The sequence below is a fragment of the Podarcis tiliguerta genome (genome assembly GCF_965153285.1).
Source record: "Podarcis tiliguerta genome assembly, chromosome: 9".
Classification (NCBI taxonomy): domain Eukaryota; kingdom Metazoa; phylum Chordata; class Lepidosauria; order Squamata; family Lacertidae; genus Podarcis; species Podarcis tiliguerta.
In genome coordinates this window covers 3,246,139-3,264,504 of record NC_139542.1, presented here as the reverse complement: position 1 = coordinate 3,264,504, position 18,366 = coordinate 3,246,139, and the positions used below count along the sequence as shown (strand labels likewise).

Genomic DNA, 18,366 nt, shown 5'->3' with positions numbered 1-18,366 from the left:
ATGGGAAGGTTTCATGTTACACTGAGAACACAACTCTGAGAACAGATTGGAACTTCCTGTCCCACGCTTAGACCCATCATGTGATGTAAACATCGAGCTTGTTCGCAGCTGCTAAGTACTCATAACATAAGGGACCTTGGTGTGACGTTAACATATATGAGAGAGTGCTGGAGGGTAAATAGTTAAATAGGTTGCACAGACAGGACCCAGGGGGGTGGAGTCAGTGAGTTTATAAAACCGGTTCTGGGAGGAGTTGGTTGGGAGTTGTTGGTGGGTAGTTGGTAGGTTTTTGTGGGTTGGCTGGTTGGGAAAGGCAGTTGGTAATAGAGAGACAGTTAGGGCCGTGGGTTCTTGAGTGTGGGGAGGTAGAAGAGATAGAGAGAGGAAAATAAGACTAAGAAAGTAAAGAGCAACAACGTTTGGAATGCTGTAAAAGTTTTGTTTGTGTCTGAAATAAAATACACTCTTCTTTATTAATTGAAAAGCTGACTGAGACTGAAGTGATTTTACCAGGGAGGACCTGGTTGGTGGCAGCGGATTAGTGGTGTACGGGTCAATAGTCCATGAGATGACTGGGGGCTCCGTACGAACACCACAAAATTGGCAGCAGCGGCGGGATTCGATAAGTCTAAGAGCCTGTGAGAGGAAGCAATACACTTGCAGAGGGGAAGGGTAAATCGGTGGCGAGATTACCTGGCCCAAGGGTGTGATTGAGGATAAACCCCAGATTGCCGTGTGGCCGAGATAACAATAAGAGCAAGAGATCTCAAAAGACTGTTCTGGCGGAGGCTTAGGCTCAGGGTCAGAGGAAGTAAGCTTGAAAGGTTAGATGCTAAAAAACCTAAAGCTACACTTTGGGGACCAGGGTTTTGAAAAGCCAAGCCGGGAGGAACAGTGTTGAGAGTAAAAGTCTCTTATTTAATTAGTGCAAAATACTGACTCAGCCAAGAAGACCAAGCACCCCATGAGAGAAAACCCACATGAAAGCTCTGGAGAAGAGAATGGGAATCCCCAGGGGGAGGAAACGAGAATAGAAGAAATGACTAAAACCCCACCTGAAGTAGAGGTTCCAAAGTTCTCGGGGGATTTTGAAAAGTGGAAATTAGTACAAAAATATAACTTGAAATTAGAGTTTGAGAAAAATAGACCTGAACAAGAAAAATTTAGGCTTTAACAAGAAACTGAACAATTTAGGCTTGAGCAAGAATTGGAAAAAGAAAAGGTGAGGGCGGAGCAGGAAAGGGAACAGCAGCGGTTTAAGTTAGAGATGAGACGGTTGGAATTAACGGTTTTAGAAAATCGTAATAATAGTAATAACACTGATGGGCAGAATCAAATGAAGATAGATTTAAAACGCTTTCCTGAGTTTAGAGATAAGGATAGCCCAGAAGCATTTCTAGTATCTTTCGAGAGAGCCTGTCACGATTTTCAAGTGAGAGAGGAAGATAAAACGATGATCTTGAGAGCTAGGCTAAGCAGTCCTCTAGCCGAAATATACGCTCAAATGACTGAGGAACAATCCCGAAATTTTGAGGTGTACAAGCAGTTAATATACACCCGCTTTGGGATTACCTCAGAGCAGTTGAGAAAAAATTTTAGAAGTGTGACAAAGGTGAGGGAGGAAACCTATGCGCAGCTTAGTGCAAAGATAAAAACTTACCTCACGAGATGGTTAGAGCAAGAGAATGCAGACACGGTACCCAAGATTAGAGAAGTGACAGCATTGGAGCAATTTTACGACACAATAAATGGCCAATTGAAGTACCTGAAAAAAGAAAGGAACTCCAAGACAATAGAGGAAGCAGCTGGTTTAGCCGATAAAATAAATGAAATCAGAGTCCATGGATTTGATGGGCCAAAATTTGGTGGGAGATATTGGGAAACAAACAAGAATAAATTTCAGCAAACCAAAGGAAAGATTACCTCAGAAACCGATAAGAGAAGCAGCCCCTCATCAAAAAGCCCACGAGAAGGCACACACCCATACAGAGTTTACTGAGGGAAAAGTCAATAAAACAAGTTATGCAGGACCCAAAGACATTTCATGCTGTAGATGTGGAAAATTAGGTCATAAAAGGTTTGATTGTAAACTAGGAAAAGAAACATCTAGTTATAGCACCACACAGAAACGGACATATTGTATGCAGCCTGTGGAGCAGGGCCCAACTAGTCAGGTTGTCAAGGAAGCGGACATGCCCACTAGGCCCGAGCCTGCTGAGGTAGTAGAGGCCAAAGTCCCGCACTGTTATGCGATTCAACAAGATAATTCTTGTTAAAGAATGCTGGAGAGTATATCTGAATAGACGGAAAAAGATATCTCAGGTTAAAGGACACGGGATCACAAGTCACTATAGTCCACCCGGAGATAATCAAGGATGAGGCCATAATTCCAGGAAAAGTAATGAAATTAAAAGGAATTTTGAAACAAGCAGAGATCCTAAAGGTGGCGGAAATAGATGCCAGGTTCAAAAACTGGGCAGGGAAGTGGCAGGTAGCCCTTTCAGAAGAAATTCCCGCCCCTGTGCTCATCGGTTGGGGCATTTTAGAACATGTGCAGAGTACTTTCATAGTTACTAGAGCAAAAGGGAGCCCACAGTCACCTAATCCTGAGGAGGTGGATACAGTAGCAGAGGCAGACAGTGCTGAAGGACAGCAAGGGGATGATCTGTGTGAGGAAAGAAAAGAGACCTTTTTGTTTCCTTTGACTAAAAGTCAAACCCCAAGTTTTGCCAAAAAGCAAAAAGAAGATACTGTGTTACAAATGTGCTTTGAGGCAGCTGAGTCAGAGAGGCCGTTAACTCCTGAGTGCCCAGAACAGTTTTGTTTGAGCAGGGACCTTTTATATCGAGAAGTCCTTGCCCCACCATGTGGGGGGGGGGGTGAAGAAGTGAGAAGACAGTTAGTAATCCCACATGAATACCGAGGCAAAATCCTGCAGCACGCTCACAATAGTGTATTTGGAGCGCATAATGGTATTACACGCACAAAACGGAGAGTGGCTCAAAATTTTTACTGGCCAGGCATAGGGAAACAAATAAAACAATACCGTCAAGCCTGTGACATATGTCGGAGAAGAGGCACCGGTCAAGGCAAAACAAAAGCCAAATTGTGCCCCTTGCCTATCATATCAACCCCTTTTCAACGGTTAGGGCTGGACCTGATAGGGCCATTGCCTAGAGCCAGCAGGCGGGGAAACAGATACATCCTCACCATAGTGGATTACGCAACCAAATATTCAGAAGCCATTCCGTTGCAAAACATAGAAACGGAAACTGTGGCAACTGCTTTAATTAACTATATAAGTAGATTGGGCTTTGCCAGTGAAACAGTCACTGACTTGGCTTCTTCTTTCACATCAGGACTAATGAAAAGGCTATGGGAAGTGTGTGGTATTAAGCATTTAACATCAACACCTTAGTGGTCTACGGGTCAATAGTCATTGAGACGACCGGGGGCTCCGTACGAACGCCACACTTGGTTCTCCTGTGAGGGCAAAGGAGGATCCTGAGAGATCCAGTGCCACTGGGCAACCTTTAGCCCAGAGATTTTTCCTTTGCTGTCCCTTTTCTTCATGGGTGGTAATCAACTGTCACCCGGAAGACCCAGCCAAGGGAGCAAAAGCAAGATCCGACTGGTCAACAGAGGATCCCAGGATCCACAGGACGACGTGAGTATGGTTAAAAGCAGTACACTGACAAGAAGGTTGAAGGTAGTGAGTCACTACAGCAACCAAAATTATTTCTTTCCTCTCCTTTACCTGACTCTACCCCACACTGGGGTTCTGTTTACAAACCTGATTGCTTGGAAAGGGAGGCTTTGACCAGGGAGGGGTTCTGAACTCTATCTCTGTTCATTCTCTTACTCAGCTGCCCTGAAGTGGGATGCTTCAGATGCAATGGAGTAAGTTTCTTCTTCATCTTCCCTTTTTATCTGATCAAGTTTAGCTGCCCCTGCTGCTCAGCGATCCCCTGTTGGGGAGATACCCGGGTATGTCAGAAAGCAAAGAAACTTGTTCCTTTACAAACAGCTATCTTGCATGACCTGATCTGGCACTGAGCTGTGCAGGCATTCAGTAAGGAGACTTTTCACTAGATTATGGTGCCAGGCAGGAGGTTGCTGTGGGTAGTAGGGTGGGAGGTCCACTGACAGAAGATGGAGCACCACACCAGGAGTCAGTTAGGAAGGAAAACTGGTTAATGAATGATGCTGGGTGAATGGGAGGCTTTCAGTTGTGTTTGCGGGCAGGAAGCCTGTGGAATTTGTGGGTGGGAAGCCCATGGGAATGCAGGTTGCTTAGATAGGAAGGCGTGGGCAAGAGATCTACAGAAGGATACAGGCGAGAGGCCTGGAGAAAGCAAAATGTTTAATAGCATTTTTCTTCTTTTTATTTGTTTGTTTGTTTGTGCATGTTATTGTGTGGATGAGGCTAGAAGACACTCTATTTACGCCTCTTAAATTGATGGGTACCCATTCTTCCAAACATAGCAGATGGACTCCCCTTGGCAGGAATTATTCTGGCAAGCCTTCCAGATTCCCTCCTGATTCCCTCCTCCAGTTTGTGTTATCCAACTGGAGGGGATTGACAGGATGTGAAAACCTATCAAAGTAAAAGCTGAAATACCTCTTTCAGGTATGAGGGCCCATGTGTGGCTTATATCCATCACCTGGAACCCGGAACACAGTGTCCACCTCAGGGATCCTTCAACGAAGTTAGGTGCGAACCTTTAGAAAATATTTAGAAGATCAAAAGCCTCGGCAACTAGACTACTTAGTCGTGTTTGCAGACGGCCTTTAACACAGTGCATGCAAGAGGAAAATAAGTGTGAAACAGTTTGTACTAAAGTATTAGGTAAAGAGGTTATTACACGCATTGGAGGGTTGCAGCATGTAAGTTTAAAGTCACCTACAATTTAACCATTCCTAATCCCTACCTATAGTCCACCATTCATTCAGTTTAAAGAGGAATCTCCACTGAGCATTATAGGGTTGAGAATGCATGCACCAGACTTCACTGTATATTTCCAGCTGGCCTTACTGCATAGCCTTTAAGAATCATAGATTTGTATAGTTGGAAAGGACCCCCAGGGTCATCTAGTCCAACCCCCTGCAATGCAGGAATCTCAGATAAAGTGTCCATGTCAGATGGCCATCCAACATCTGCTTAAAAATCTCCAATGAAGAAGAGTCCACAACCCTTACAATGGACAGTGAACTATATTCTACAGATAGCTGAAAAGAGGCCAACTTACACTTATACTTAAGAAGGGACAAATTTAGTAAAAAAAAATTGACTGATTTTATTATTGAATAATGATTATAAGTTATTTGCAATCTTTTTGTCATAAAGATTTTTTTTAATTACAAGACCTTATGAATGACAAATGATTTTTACCAAAAAGACCATTAAGAGATAATGTCAGAAACGTATATTTGAATTGTAACAGTGAGAAGCATATTAGAGGTTACAACCCACACACTTCTGCTGCGCTTTTCTGCTTGTGTGGTGGCACCTCGGTAAAACCATTTCTTACATGTTTCCCCGGAGGCAGAGGAAAAGAACAAGAGTCATACTCAAATTCACAGTCAAGAACTTCTTTATTGCTTGACTGGTTGCACAAGAATTTCTATCACTATTATATACAAGCTATTTACATTCCTTCTTTATCTCTCCAGCACGGTATAATCTCTGTCCAATAAATAACAATCCTGACACAGCAAAACTCACAGTATCAGCAGCACACATTGTCTTACTGCCAACCTTGTTATGAGCATGCATAGTGACAGCATGTGTGTGTGTGTGTGTGTGCGCGCTTTTGTCATGCAGAAATTGCAGCCTGCAACTTCCTCCCTTTATTTGCACCTCCAGCTGACACCAATCAAGCCTAGAGTACCACACTAAAGAAAAATTCTGGAACCCTCTTCAAAGTTTCCAGGAACTTTTTTTCTGTTTCTTTAAGAATGTTTTCTTAACAAAGCAAGCTGTGTGGATATTTTGGGATGCAGAAAAAGCTTTCAGCAAAGTGAATTGAGTATTTCTGATTAGTGTTTTGCAAAAAATGAACTTTGAAGATAATTTTATTAAATGGGTAGGATCAATTTATTAATCTCAGACAGCTCATATAATTATTAATGGACAACTGGCTAAACTCTGAGATACAGAAGGGTTAAGACAAGGATGTCCATTGTCTCCATGATTTTTCATTTTGGTTTTGGAAGCTTTGCTTAGAGATATTCGCCAAGGTGAGAGAATTATGGGGATAAAGATTTTAAAAGAAAATTACAAGTTACAGTCCTTTCTTTGCTGATGATCTGATGATAGTTCTGGAAAACCCATTACAGTGAGCGGAGACTCTGTGGATAGGCTAAATGAATTTGGCATGCTAGCAGGTTTTAAGGTTAATCATCAGAAAATGAAGATGTTAATAAAGAACCTAAGGACAGAATATCAAAAGGCCTTGTTGGAGAACCAACTGGATTTCAAATTGACAGTAGAGATCACTTTATTAAACGTGCCATATTGAAAATTTGGAATAAATATAAACCTAGGTTGTGCTAAAAGACACCTTTATGGATTTCATCACAAGAAACTTCCTCCAGAAAAGAGATGACAGGCAAAGAGAAATGGACAACATACCAATAATCATTAATTGCATCAAGGAGCCTATAAAATTAAAACAAGAGAACAACTAATAGTGGAAAGTTGAAATTTTCAGTAGTTTTCTTATATACAATTAACATCAAGGTTTAAATAGGATTAAAAGACTTTCAGTATAGAGCAAGGTGAATGGACTTTGAAATTCAGTTGTGTGCAAATGATGAACATGTTACTGTGGAAATGTATAAACTTTTGTTGAAATTTGAAACAGAAGAAGTTAAAGAAAGCATGATTAAATGGGCAAAAATGGTTATAATATACAGGTGGAACAGTGGGGTATATGTGGACAAAAGGGTTAAAATTTATATTCTGCTATGATCTTAAAGAGAACTTTTATAAAATGATGTATTGTTGGTACTTAACTCTTGAGAACCTGTAAATGGAATGTATAAGGGTATTTCAAATGTTTGCTGGAAGTGTGAAGAACATGAAAGGACATTTTATTATGCTTGTCGGACATGTAAAAAGGCCAAATTTTTTTGCATACAATTACATACATTGACACAGCAGATTTTAAAGGTTAATATCCTATTGAACCCAGAACCTATTCTTTTAGGGTTACTGGATAGCCAATTGGGAAAGGATTTTGGAAGATTATTCCAATATAATGGTTACAGCAGCGAGATTGTTGCATGTAGAAAGATTAAAATATAGAACCCTACTTCCTGTGGAGGAATGGGTAATAAAATTATTGGAATTCACTGAGATGGCAAAGTTAACATGACAAGGTTCAGCACAGGACTTTCTCTGGAAGACGCTAACAGAATTAGACCATTTTAAAGGAGAGATTCAATTGCAGCAGCGATGAAACAATGGACCAAAGTGGGCACCGATCTGTGAACAAAATCTTCAACCCACACTTGGCAGAAATATTAACTGAATGGAACCTGGTGGACACTTGGTAGGCACTGCATCCAGAAGGCACGGAATTCTCATGTTTCTTCCGTAAATCAATGTAATGCATAGACATCATCATCATCATCATCATTTATTTATACCCCGCCCATCTGGCTGAGTTTCCCCAGCCACTCTGGGCAGCTCCCAATCAAGCGTTTAAAACAATACAGCGTTACATATTAAAAACTTCCCTGAACAGGGCTGCCTTAAGATGTCTTTTGAATGTCAGGTAGTTGTTTATCTCTTTGACATCTGGTGGGAGGGCATTCCACAGGGAGGGTGCCACTACCAAGAAGGCCCTCTGTCTGGTTCCCTGTAACCTCACTTCTCTCAATGAGGGAACCGCCAGAAGGCCCTCGGTGCTGGATCTCAGTGTCCGGGCTGAACGATGGGGGTGAAGACGCTCCTTCAGGTATACAGGACCGAGGCCGTATAGACCTAATATTAATACCAAATGGCAGGTGGTGGGTGCAGAAATTGGGCCTATAATGGTCTCTGACCATTCACCAGTCTCCATAACTTAAATTTTCACACACTCCCCCCCCCCCCAGGACCTGGAACTGGTACTTTAACACTGGTCATCTCACTGATGCAGTCTCTAAAGAATGGTTAACGAAATCTTTGAACCTTTACTTTAAAGAAAAATGACTTGCCAGACATAGGCACCCTTATATTGTGGGATGCAATGAAGAGGGCACTGCATAGGTGTGACAAATGCATGAATAGAATACTAAGATTCTCACTGCAGAAATTAAAAACCTTGAGCTGATATACCAAAGGACAGAAACAGCCCAAATCTCTGAGAACTTTGAAAGCTGCGCATGCAAAACTGCAGCTCTTAGAAACTGAATAAAATATATGTTTGTAATCGTTCAAAAATAAAATTGCAGTAACTTTTGAAAATATATAAATATACTATAACAGATCTGAAATAAACATTTTCCTGGGCTTATGCTTTATGTGGCATGCTGATTGGATATGATGAGCAGCCAATCAGGAAATGGTATAGCCTAAATGGGAGGAGTTTTGGAATGCCTGACATCACAAGGGAGGTGGTTCTTAGCCAGTGGGAGGATGAAACAACCTTAAGAAGAAATTAGTGAAAAGATTGTTCCATGGCAACACCAAGGTATCCAAACAGAAAGAGGTCTGAGGTGTGGAACACTTTCCTTACAAGCTGTGATATTTGCAGGAACTCATTCCAGGACTGAAAGGTCACCAAGAGGGAAAATGATAGGGAGCTCTTATAAACTACAGATGGTTTTTCTCTTTTAAATACTAGAATTCAGGTCACCCAATGAAAGTGAGTGGTGGTATATTCTAGGGCTGTGTACAGGTGCCCTGCTAAGATTCATGGTTCCAGGTTGTAAATCCTGATCCAGATCATGATCCAGAAAATACAATTCTTTGGAAAAACCCATTTACTAGCATATCAAGGGCTGCTAGTTCAGATTGCTTTGAAACGGGATTAGACAACAGTCCTCTTCTTTCTTTAAGCCACGGCATCAGATGTTAGGCTGGGACTTTGCAAAAAGAAAAAAAAATGGCACACTTGGAGAGCTTGGATAACAGCTTCCCTCTGCTTCTTTTCCAGGACCAACACATGATCTCCAAAGTCTTGTTAGATTCAAGTGGATTTATATGTGTCCAACTGAGACCGGATCTAGTACTCCATCTTTTCTGATGACCAGGAGGTAGTTGTATAATTAAATGAATATACCTTCCATTAAAGGTGGGGAAGATGTGGCCCTGTGATGGAGGGAGTTGACACCCAGGAACATCTGAAGACCTCATAGGTCCCACACTATCTATTAAATGGGGAACATCTTACTGGAATCTTGTAAACTAGATGTCCAGGAGTTAAGGTAGAGGAATAGGATGTAAAATGAGAATGTGCTATATTACCTAAAACAATTTTTAAAAATGCCTTGGAATCCATATGGAACATCTCTTTTGGTTTAAAACTGAGATTTAGCCAGAATAAGAAAAAGAAAGACGTTTCAGTTATATTGGACTCAACAACATCTTTATGTTGGTTTGTCTAATACTGAGAGTTGCCGCTCTATGCCTAATGTGCTCATAGCCTTATTCTCCATTTGTTGTTGTCTCATTCTAGCTTGTTGTTTCACAGACAAGGATGGGGAAGCCAGCGCCCGCAAAGCCTGCAGTGCCCACAAAGCCTGCAGCGCCCGCAAAGGCTGCAGCTCCAGGAGGAGCAGCACAACCAGGAACTGGTGGTCTGTATACACCACAGTCATATGGGATGAGGTTTCTCTTAAAGTAGAGGAATGCATGGGAAAGGGAAGTTGGTGGGGAGACAGGTAGAAAGTGGAACCAGACATGTTGTGCCAGGGAAGAGTGTGGAGAGAAGCCTACGCAGCCACTTGGGTGCCAGAGATCACTAAGCCCCATAGAAACCCCAGGATTCAGCCCACTCTTGGCTTCTGGCTGTTGTGTTCCTTTACTGTATGCAGTCCGGAATGGCTCTACCATTAGGCAGAATGAGGCAGTTGACTCAGGTTGCAGGTGTTGGGGTGGGTAGAGATGTGTAGATCACACAAGCCACACTGCTCCTCCTCAGTTAGCCTGCTGCCCCATCAGCAGCATCAAAACAGAGCCCATGGCCAGCCCAGTAAAGTTTCTGTATGTGGAATTATGTGTACAGAGGGAGTATCTTGTCCAGGGCGTTGGGTATAGGAAGTGCATGGGGCTTCAGCCATGTAAATATGTTGAGGCAAGGACCTTCTCTCCTCCCAAACTCCATCCCAGGAGTCGAGAGGGACTTGGGAGTAGTGAGGGTGATCTTTGCCTTCACTCCTCCCAGATAGATAATAATTCTGGAGAAAATATGGAAAAGAATTAGCAGGAGAAAGAGCGTTTGATTTGGAGTTACGACATGAAGAAGAATCAACAGACGGGGAGAAGAGAAATAAATAAATAAGGGACAAAATGGCATTGATAATCTTAATGTGGAATGTAAATGGATGCAATAAGAAAACAAAAGGAATGGGATGGAACATGTGGTAAAAATAAATAAATTTGGATGTGATTTGCTTTCAGGAAACGCATATTGTGATGAAACACAGAATAATTCTGATCAATAAAAGGTTAGGAAAGGACTTTGTGGCCTCTGACCATACAAAGAAAAGAGGCATAGTAATGCATATAAAACCAGAATTAGATCCAAAACAATTATTTAAAGATGAGTAAGGAAGAATACTGATAAGCCAGCTAACATCACAAGGAGAGAGAATAAGAATGTTAATAGAGGTAGATGCACCAAATGAGAAAAAAGCTGACTTTTATAAGAGATGAGGAAATCTTATTTGAATATATGAATGAAAAGATAATTTTGATGGTAGATATGAATGGGGTAGCTTCCCTGGAATGGGACAGGACTATAAGAAGAAGCGATACAAAAGAAGCGAAGCTACCTAAGGCCTTTTTCAGATGACAGAAAACTTAAGTCTAATTGATATGTGGAGAGAGAAACACCCACTGGACAGACAATTTACATTTTACTTGTCTGAGAATAATTCAGTGAGTCAAACGGACTCTGTATGGACCGATAGAGATTTGTTACACTAAGGTAAAGAAGGTAGAAATTTTACCCAGGACATTATCAGATCACAACTCTATTATTATAGAATTAAGAACAGAGCAAAATTGCCATTGAGACTGAATAAGAATTTATTCAATAATCAAGAGATATTAGAAAAGGGGGGAACATTAAGAGATTGTTTTGAAATCAATCTAAATCAGGAGACAAATTTGAAAGTGGTATGGGATGCAAGTAAAGCAAGCATGCATCCCATGCAACAAATTTTACAAGAAATAAATAGGAAAGAAAATGAATCAATAAATTCCCCTAGAAAAGAAAGGGTGAAACAGGATATTAAGATACAGCAAACACAGTTTTCAATTATAATAAATCAAGAAATAGAGTGGAAAATTAAATATTTAAAACAAAAACAATTGAGCAGTCTAATAAACCAGGGAAATTATTAACATGGCAAATAAACAAAAAGGCAAGAGTAAGCCTGTATAAATCAAATTAACATAGGAGGTAGAGTTGTGGAAAATCCTAAAGAAATAGATCAATTAATGAGTTTTTATACCAAACTGTATTGTGGAAAGTGCAAAAATATCCAGAAGATAGTATAATCCCTAAAATACCAATAGATGAAATGACAATTTTGAATGCACTGGTGACAATGATGGAAGTACAGCAAGTAATTTTACAGGCAAAACCTTTGAAAGCACCAGGAACTGAGGGTCTGTCAGCAATATCCTATAAGTAGATGCAGGATTATATAATATAAAAATTAAATGACATTATGAATATGATTTTAAAGACATGTGAACTGCCAGAATTGTGGAAGAATTTTTATATAACTCTGATTTCTTAACAAGATAGAGACCCTGAGCAACTAAAAAATTATTGACCTATATCTCTGTTGAATGATTATAAACTTTTTCAAATGTATTAGCAAATAGATTGAAACTGGTATTAAAAGAGCTAATTATTATGACCAGGCTGAATTTTTGACAAAAAGACAAATGAAAGATATTATTAGAAATGTAATTGGTATATTAGAATATTTACAAGTGAGAAATGAAAAACAAGTGGCTTTAATGTTTCTAGACGCTGAGCAAGCATTTGATAATGTCTCCTGGGATTTTATGTTTAAAGTTTTAGAGTATATGGGTTGTGGAGACAAATTTATAAAAGGAGTTAAGGCAGTATATACCGACCAGTCAGCTAAGTTGATGGTAAATAGCGTCCTGACTGAGAACTGTAAGGAACAAGACAAGGCTGTCCATTGTCACCTTTGTTGTTTATAATAGTTTTAGAAGTATTAGCACAAAGGATAATATGCAATCAAGATATTAAAGGAATGATATATTGTTGGTATCCAACAAGGTTAATGCTTACTGGGAAATTTATTTATGTATGCTACTACAACAGGAAGAATGCTACTTGCCCCAAAGTGGTAAGAAGCAGAAGTCCCAGCAAAGGAAAAACGGCTACAAAAACTTATGGAATATTCAGAAATGTTGAAACTTACAGGAACAATAAGAATGGAAATGGTTTATTGAATATTTACAGATAAGTTGAAAACAGATAAAAACATTAGGAGGATTATAATAATAATGTGCAGTTTCATAAGAGTATATATTTAAAGTAGATAATTAAATGAGTAAGTTGAATGAATTGGGATATGCAGAATATATTAAAAAATAATTTTAAGGAACCACAGAAAGAGTGGTTTCAAAGTCAAACTTTGAAATGTTAAAATGATTGTAAAACTAATGAAATCTATAAACTTGAAAAGTATAGATTAAAACTTTTTAAAAAAGAAAAAAGATGGAAAAGTTTTGTCACGCAGCAAGGCATCTCGCCTTGCTTCCTCCATCTGCTTAGCATCTCAAGGACCCACCCCCTGAACCACTGAATGTCTCTGGCTAATGGCTACCACAGTGTATGAAAATCATTTTTTCTGGGGTGGCAATGATATGTTGGCTACCGATGGCTAAAGCAGAATTTTCTGTCTTCAAGCATCTGTTTTTCAGGACTTTGTAACCCTCATGCATTCTCCCATGGGTGAATGCATTATCGTATCTGTGATTATCGCCCTTACTGTGTTGACACTGCTGATTTTCCTCCTATGTAAGTACACAATTGGCATACATTGATACTACTGTCGCGGGCTTTGCTTCAATTCCAATAGCATTTCCAAAAAGAGATGGCAGGATCCACCTTCCATTTACCCATTTCACCCCTCCTTGATTTCAAGGGTTGAGTTACAGCTGTCATTCATTGAGAGCAACGACACTGTTTTGTTCTCCCTGAATAAGTGAGTTCCAGCACTTGGGACAGAAGCACAGGCTAACACAAGTCCCTGGGACACCCTGGGCAATACCCTTTCCCAGCTTGCAATTCTCTCCTCCTTTTCCAAATAATCCTCATTTGCTGAGGGAGATCCCCCATTCCTCGTCCTCGCCAGGCTGCCCTCTGCTAGGGCTCCAGTCCCCTGAAGGAAAGTGCTTGGGGAAAACAGGCTGCAGAGGATAAGGCCATGGCCAAAGTGGGCGGGTCCAGAGCCTACCTAAATATCTAGATATATGCAGGGCTTTTTTCAGCTGGAATTCATCAGGATTCAGTTCCAGGCCCTGTCAGGTGGGCGCCGTTGCCATTTTAAGAGAACAAGGGAGAAATTCATGGTGAGTTCCTGTGCCTGTTTTTCTAGAAAAATAGCACTAGATAGATGAACACATGACCTACTTGCTTAGGTAATTCATTTTTAAAGGGCACTCCAAAGTAAGCAAATCTTGGGGGGAGGGAATCAAATGATCCAAGAGTTTGCATATTTTAAGCATATGGCAGAGTATGAGGCAGCCTGGCAAATGCACGTCCGTAGGACAAAGAGGAAATGTGCATCTAGAATGGAGTCAGCAAACTTTTTCAGCAGGGGACCGGTCCACTGTCCCTCAGACCTTGTGGGGGGCTGGACTATATTTTTGGGGGGTGAAGGAATTCCTATGCCCCACAAATAACCCAGAGATGCATTTTAAATAAAAGGACACATTCTACTCATGTAAAAACATGCTGATTCCCGGACTGTCTGCAGGCCAGATTTAGAAGGCAATTGGGCCGGATCCAGCCCCTGGGCCTTAGTTTGCCTACCCATTATCTAGACACCCAAAAATTTAAAGCTCTCTAAGGAAGGCCAACCATTTAATGACAGAAGCAACAGGCCAAATGTAAACAGGACTTCAGACCACTGTAGGAATGTTCAGGGAGGCAGGACAGAATATATTGTTTATTAATATCCTTCCTAACTTGAGCTATCATGTTCTATAACTTAGCAGAGTTTTACATTCCCCTTTTAAACTCACACCAGATAACTGGTTGCAGGCTTGTTTAAGCTTCTTAATATTAGGTTCCTGGTAAGTCCCCTTATATCCCTCTTAATAGAATAAACATACCACAATCTTGTGTAAAGTATATAAAAGTGGTTCACTCACACATTCAGTTCACAGCTGGATCCCTGAAAACAAAAGTAGTTAAAAAGTACATACATCTGGATCTACCCCATATGGGGGGTTAATCCCAGTGACTGCAGACTGGCAGTTACTGCAGTTCACACAACGTAAGGAAGATGGCAAAGAGAGAGGGTGCTGCGTGCCCTTTGCTTTTGTTACCTGAACAGGTAAGGTCATGCCCACCTCTAGTCACATACAAAAGGAAGTATGTCCCAGCCCAGGAGGAAAAAGGAAGTTCCAACTGGCTGGACCAAATATCCCCCTGCATGTCCACTCTAGGAAAACAAGGAATGTTGTACTTATGTATCAGAACCCACAACCACCAGGGGAGCCACAATCAAGGGCTGGGAGAAGAAAATATTAATAGAAGTCATATTCATGTTTTTGTTGATTTGATGTTTATTTGCATTACAAGTCAGCAATTTAAATTCAATATTAAAAGCAGTTTGAAACCAAGTATCCCCTCCCCCAGCTCATCAGTCCAGGGTTCTAGAACACAATTTCTTCATTTCTTTTCTACCTACCTCCTCCTTAGATCAAAAGGAAGCAAAAAGTAGAGCGGAGGTTCAAATGGCAATGGATATGATTCGGACCTTTGTTGTTGGGATTGATACAATCCATGAAGACAAGGATGGTAAGCATTTTTTTATGCACATTCTCACTTTTGCTAGACCCTATTTAATTTAAACAGGCTTCAATTCCTGTAGTTTGGGATTCATATTGTGTGAGCAATAAATATACTGTATTCAATGAAACTGAACACCCAATAGAGTTTATCACTGTTTCATTGCTCAGCAGAAAGAAAAACAGATGGTTGTGATTCTCACATCCCCCCACTAGAAATGCTGCCCTTCCCCATCAAACTGTAATTCACAATGTTTGTGCTAGTGCTAGATTTTAGCACTAGCACAAGGGAACTTTGCCCCCACTTCTCCCTGCATGCCATCACCAAAACTGCACTCTAGGGTGGGGAGAAACTTCAGAACAGAATGGAGGGAAAGGGGCGGAAGATTGCATTGCACAAGGAGAAATTCCTGCACTGACATAATGTTCTCCTTAGCTCTATGCGGAATGAAACCCAGTATTCATCAGAAAAAGAGTTTCGGCGCCTCTGTTTTCTTAGATTTCACGAAGCATAATTGAAAACTACAAAGTATTCTTTGTATATTCAGCTTTACTGTGGGACTCGAGGTGGGAATTGGTTTTTGACCCTGTGATTCCCAGCAGAAAAGGAGGACATAGGAAGGGAACATTAGAGATACTTCACGAGCCAGTTTTAATATGAGAATAGGATAGAAGAAGAGTTTGGATTTGATATCCCGCTTTATCATTACCTGAAGGAGTCTCAAAGCAGCTAACATTCTCCTTTACCTTCCTCCCCCACAACAAACACTCTGTGAGGTGAGTGGGGCTGAGAGACTTCAAAGAAGTGTGACTGGCCCCAGGTCACCCAGCATCTGCATGTGGAGACGCGAACCCGGTTCCCCAGATTACGAGTCTACCACTCTTAACCACTACACCACACTGGCTGCATGTATTGCATGGGTCTTTGGTTTGATCCAGCTGCAGGATTCTTCTGAGGCTTTTCATTGGTGAGCCAGGCTGATCGTTCACCTCGTCCCTGTGCTCTGGTGTGGTATTCTTCCGAGGCCTTTCATTGGTGATCTCAGCCACAGAGAATCAAGTCTGCCCTCATATTCATAAGAACCCGACCCTTGAGCTCTGCTTCTTGTTTCAGGCTAAAGCGTTTTAAAATGCTTGAAAATGGTTTCTTAATATTTGCAGATTGTTATTTCAGATACTCTTTTGCCTTGAACAATTTCAAATCTTTTAGACTTCCAAATACTCGCTGTAGCTCAAAACATATCAGAGGAAATGCGGTATTTTGCCAACAGAAATGATGAGCTGCAAAAAGAAATTGGTAAGATACCCTATGATGCTGAAGACTTGTAGTGCATTGGGAACCTGCCCTTAGTCTACACCAGCTGAAAGCCCCTCCTCTAGCCAAAAACTCTTAGAGCCAGAGCAGATAACTGCTCTCCTTTACATCCAGCCAACCTAGGGAAACATCAGAGATATTCAGTTCAGCTCTCCTGAACTGTTTAATTGATTTAGCTTCTATGGTGAGGAAATATAAAAGACTTTGCCATTCTTTGCTATAACAGAGGCAATCAAAACAGGTCAGCTAAAAGACCTGTACCCAGACCCCACAGCTAGGTCAGGATAGGGTCCTCCATTAATCTGCACAGGTTTCTAAAGTGGGTTCTCCTTCATTGGAACCACTTCTCATATAGCTAATGAATTTTAGGTGGGTTCACACGAGGCAAGATCCATTGACAACAAGAACCTTTATTAAACTAATGGAACTGGACAACAGGGACAAAGCTACTGCTTTATGCATTTCTGAAGTCCTGGGCCACTGCCACTCCCAATGTGATTGGCTTTCTAAACTCCCAACCTGTGAATCATAAAGTTAAAGGGCCAGTGGCAATAGCCCAGATCCTCAAATGTCCTGTGATTGGATATCATGTCTCAAATCAAAACAGGGTTCTCATCAGGTGCATCATCCTGTGAGCCAGGCTGATCGTTCACCTTGTCCCTGTGCTCTGGTGTGGTGGCAGTGGCTGGAGCTGGGGCATCAGCCAGGTGGCAGCGCATTTGGTCCACATGCTGGTGGTGGACCTGGACATCAAGTGAACATCCAGCCTTGCAGGAGACTGGTCCAGTCACCCTGGTAAGAGTGGTGGGAATCCAGGCAGGGCCATCCCCATAGTTCCAGATGTCCTGACCAATCCAAGCTCCTTGTCTGCCTTCTTGAACCTTACCAACTGAAACACACCCAACACAATGGAAACAGACTCTGCTCTGGACACCCTTTGAGATTATCCCATTAAATTGCCTATCTTGTTTTCTTTTTCTCTTCTTCCTCCATATCTGGCTTGACTCAAAGACCACCTTATTGGAAACTTGAATGATGGTTGGATTATATATGAAAGGACATTCTATTTCTTTTCTAATGAGCAACACTCATGGGTGGATTCCCAAAAAAAGTGTGAGATGGAAGGCGCCAAACTCATTTCTTTCGAAACATGGGAAGAACAGGTGAGCATCAAAGCTGAGTATAGGAAAGGTAGGGGATCTTCTTGAGCCAAAGGGATCCTACTATCACTATCCAGTTAAGAAGTTCTTGGTATGCAACCAAGACAGCAACTCCATCAGTCAAGCCATGGGTTGGGTGGGACAGGGAGCAGCTGCTACCATCTGGGACTATCTAAGGTTTCTTGGAGCTGCTGAACTCTAATAAACTGAAGTTGACAGTCAGAAAGGCCTTGAAGGAGGAGGAGTAGATACTTGAGGGGCATCTATCCCCTTGATTGCCTGTAGAGTCTTACTCTGCTATTTGAAATGTACTGAGTTCTCAGAAAGAAGGCTTCCCTCACCACCCTCTGGCATGAGAGTATCATGGAGATGACTCTAGAGGAGCTTACAAGGTATAAACCCCTCCCAGTGACTTAGCCCTGGCAGAGGGGCTACTGGGGTGCTACAGGGCATAGACATGTATGAGACCCCATCATCATGCCATCAAGCATACCACAACCAGACTGATACCAGTGTCTTTGAAACCAACCAACAAACATGGATGCAGAAATTGGAGTATTTGCCACATAGGTCACTGTCCTGCTAGATGTCATCCATATCAGATCACAAATTCCATTGAAGGGATCATTAGGAAATGAATCAAAAATAAAACTGCCAAAATTGTAATG

At 41.3% G+C, this 18,366-nt stretch overlaps 1 protein-coding gene and 1 long non-coding RNA gene across 4 annotated transcripts in view; both read left to right on the top strand.

Annotated features, from left to right (window-relative positions):
• LOC310685508 lies at positions 1 to 1,221 on the top strand. The gene is made up of 2 exons (XR_014515326.1): positions 1 to 277; positions 318 to 1,221. It is a non-coding gene; the product is annotated as an uncharacterized lncRNA (long non-coding RNA).
• Positions 1,222 to 8,600: 7,379 nt separating this feature from the next.
• The window catches only part of LOC310657666 (CD209 antigen-like protein C), a 123,672-nt gene continuing 113,906 nt past the window's right edge, over positions 8,601 to 18,366 (top strand). Inside the window, exons 1-6 of one of the 3 annotated variants that reach the window (XM_083398699.1) lie at positions 8,601 to 8,681; positions 9,669 to 9,789; positions 13,113 to 13,223; positions 15,135 to 15,233; positions 16,434 to 16,520; positions 17,550 to 17,701. In XM_083398699.1, coding sequence (XP_083254825.1) covers positions 9,690 to 9,789; positions 13,113 to 13,223; positions 15,135 to 15,233; positions 16,434 to 16,520; positions 17,550 to 17,701 — 549 coding nt within the window. In that variant the 5' untranslated portion in view covers positions 8,601 to 8,681; positions 9,669 to 9,689. Of the gene's footprint in view, positions 8,682 to 9,668; positions 9,790 to 13,112; positions 13,224 to 15,134; positions 15,234 to 16,433; positions 16,521 to 17,549; positions 17,702 to 18,366 lie in introns of those variants that run through there. The other 2 variants (XM_083398705.1, XM_083398700.1) reach the window with 2 other exon arrangements.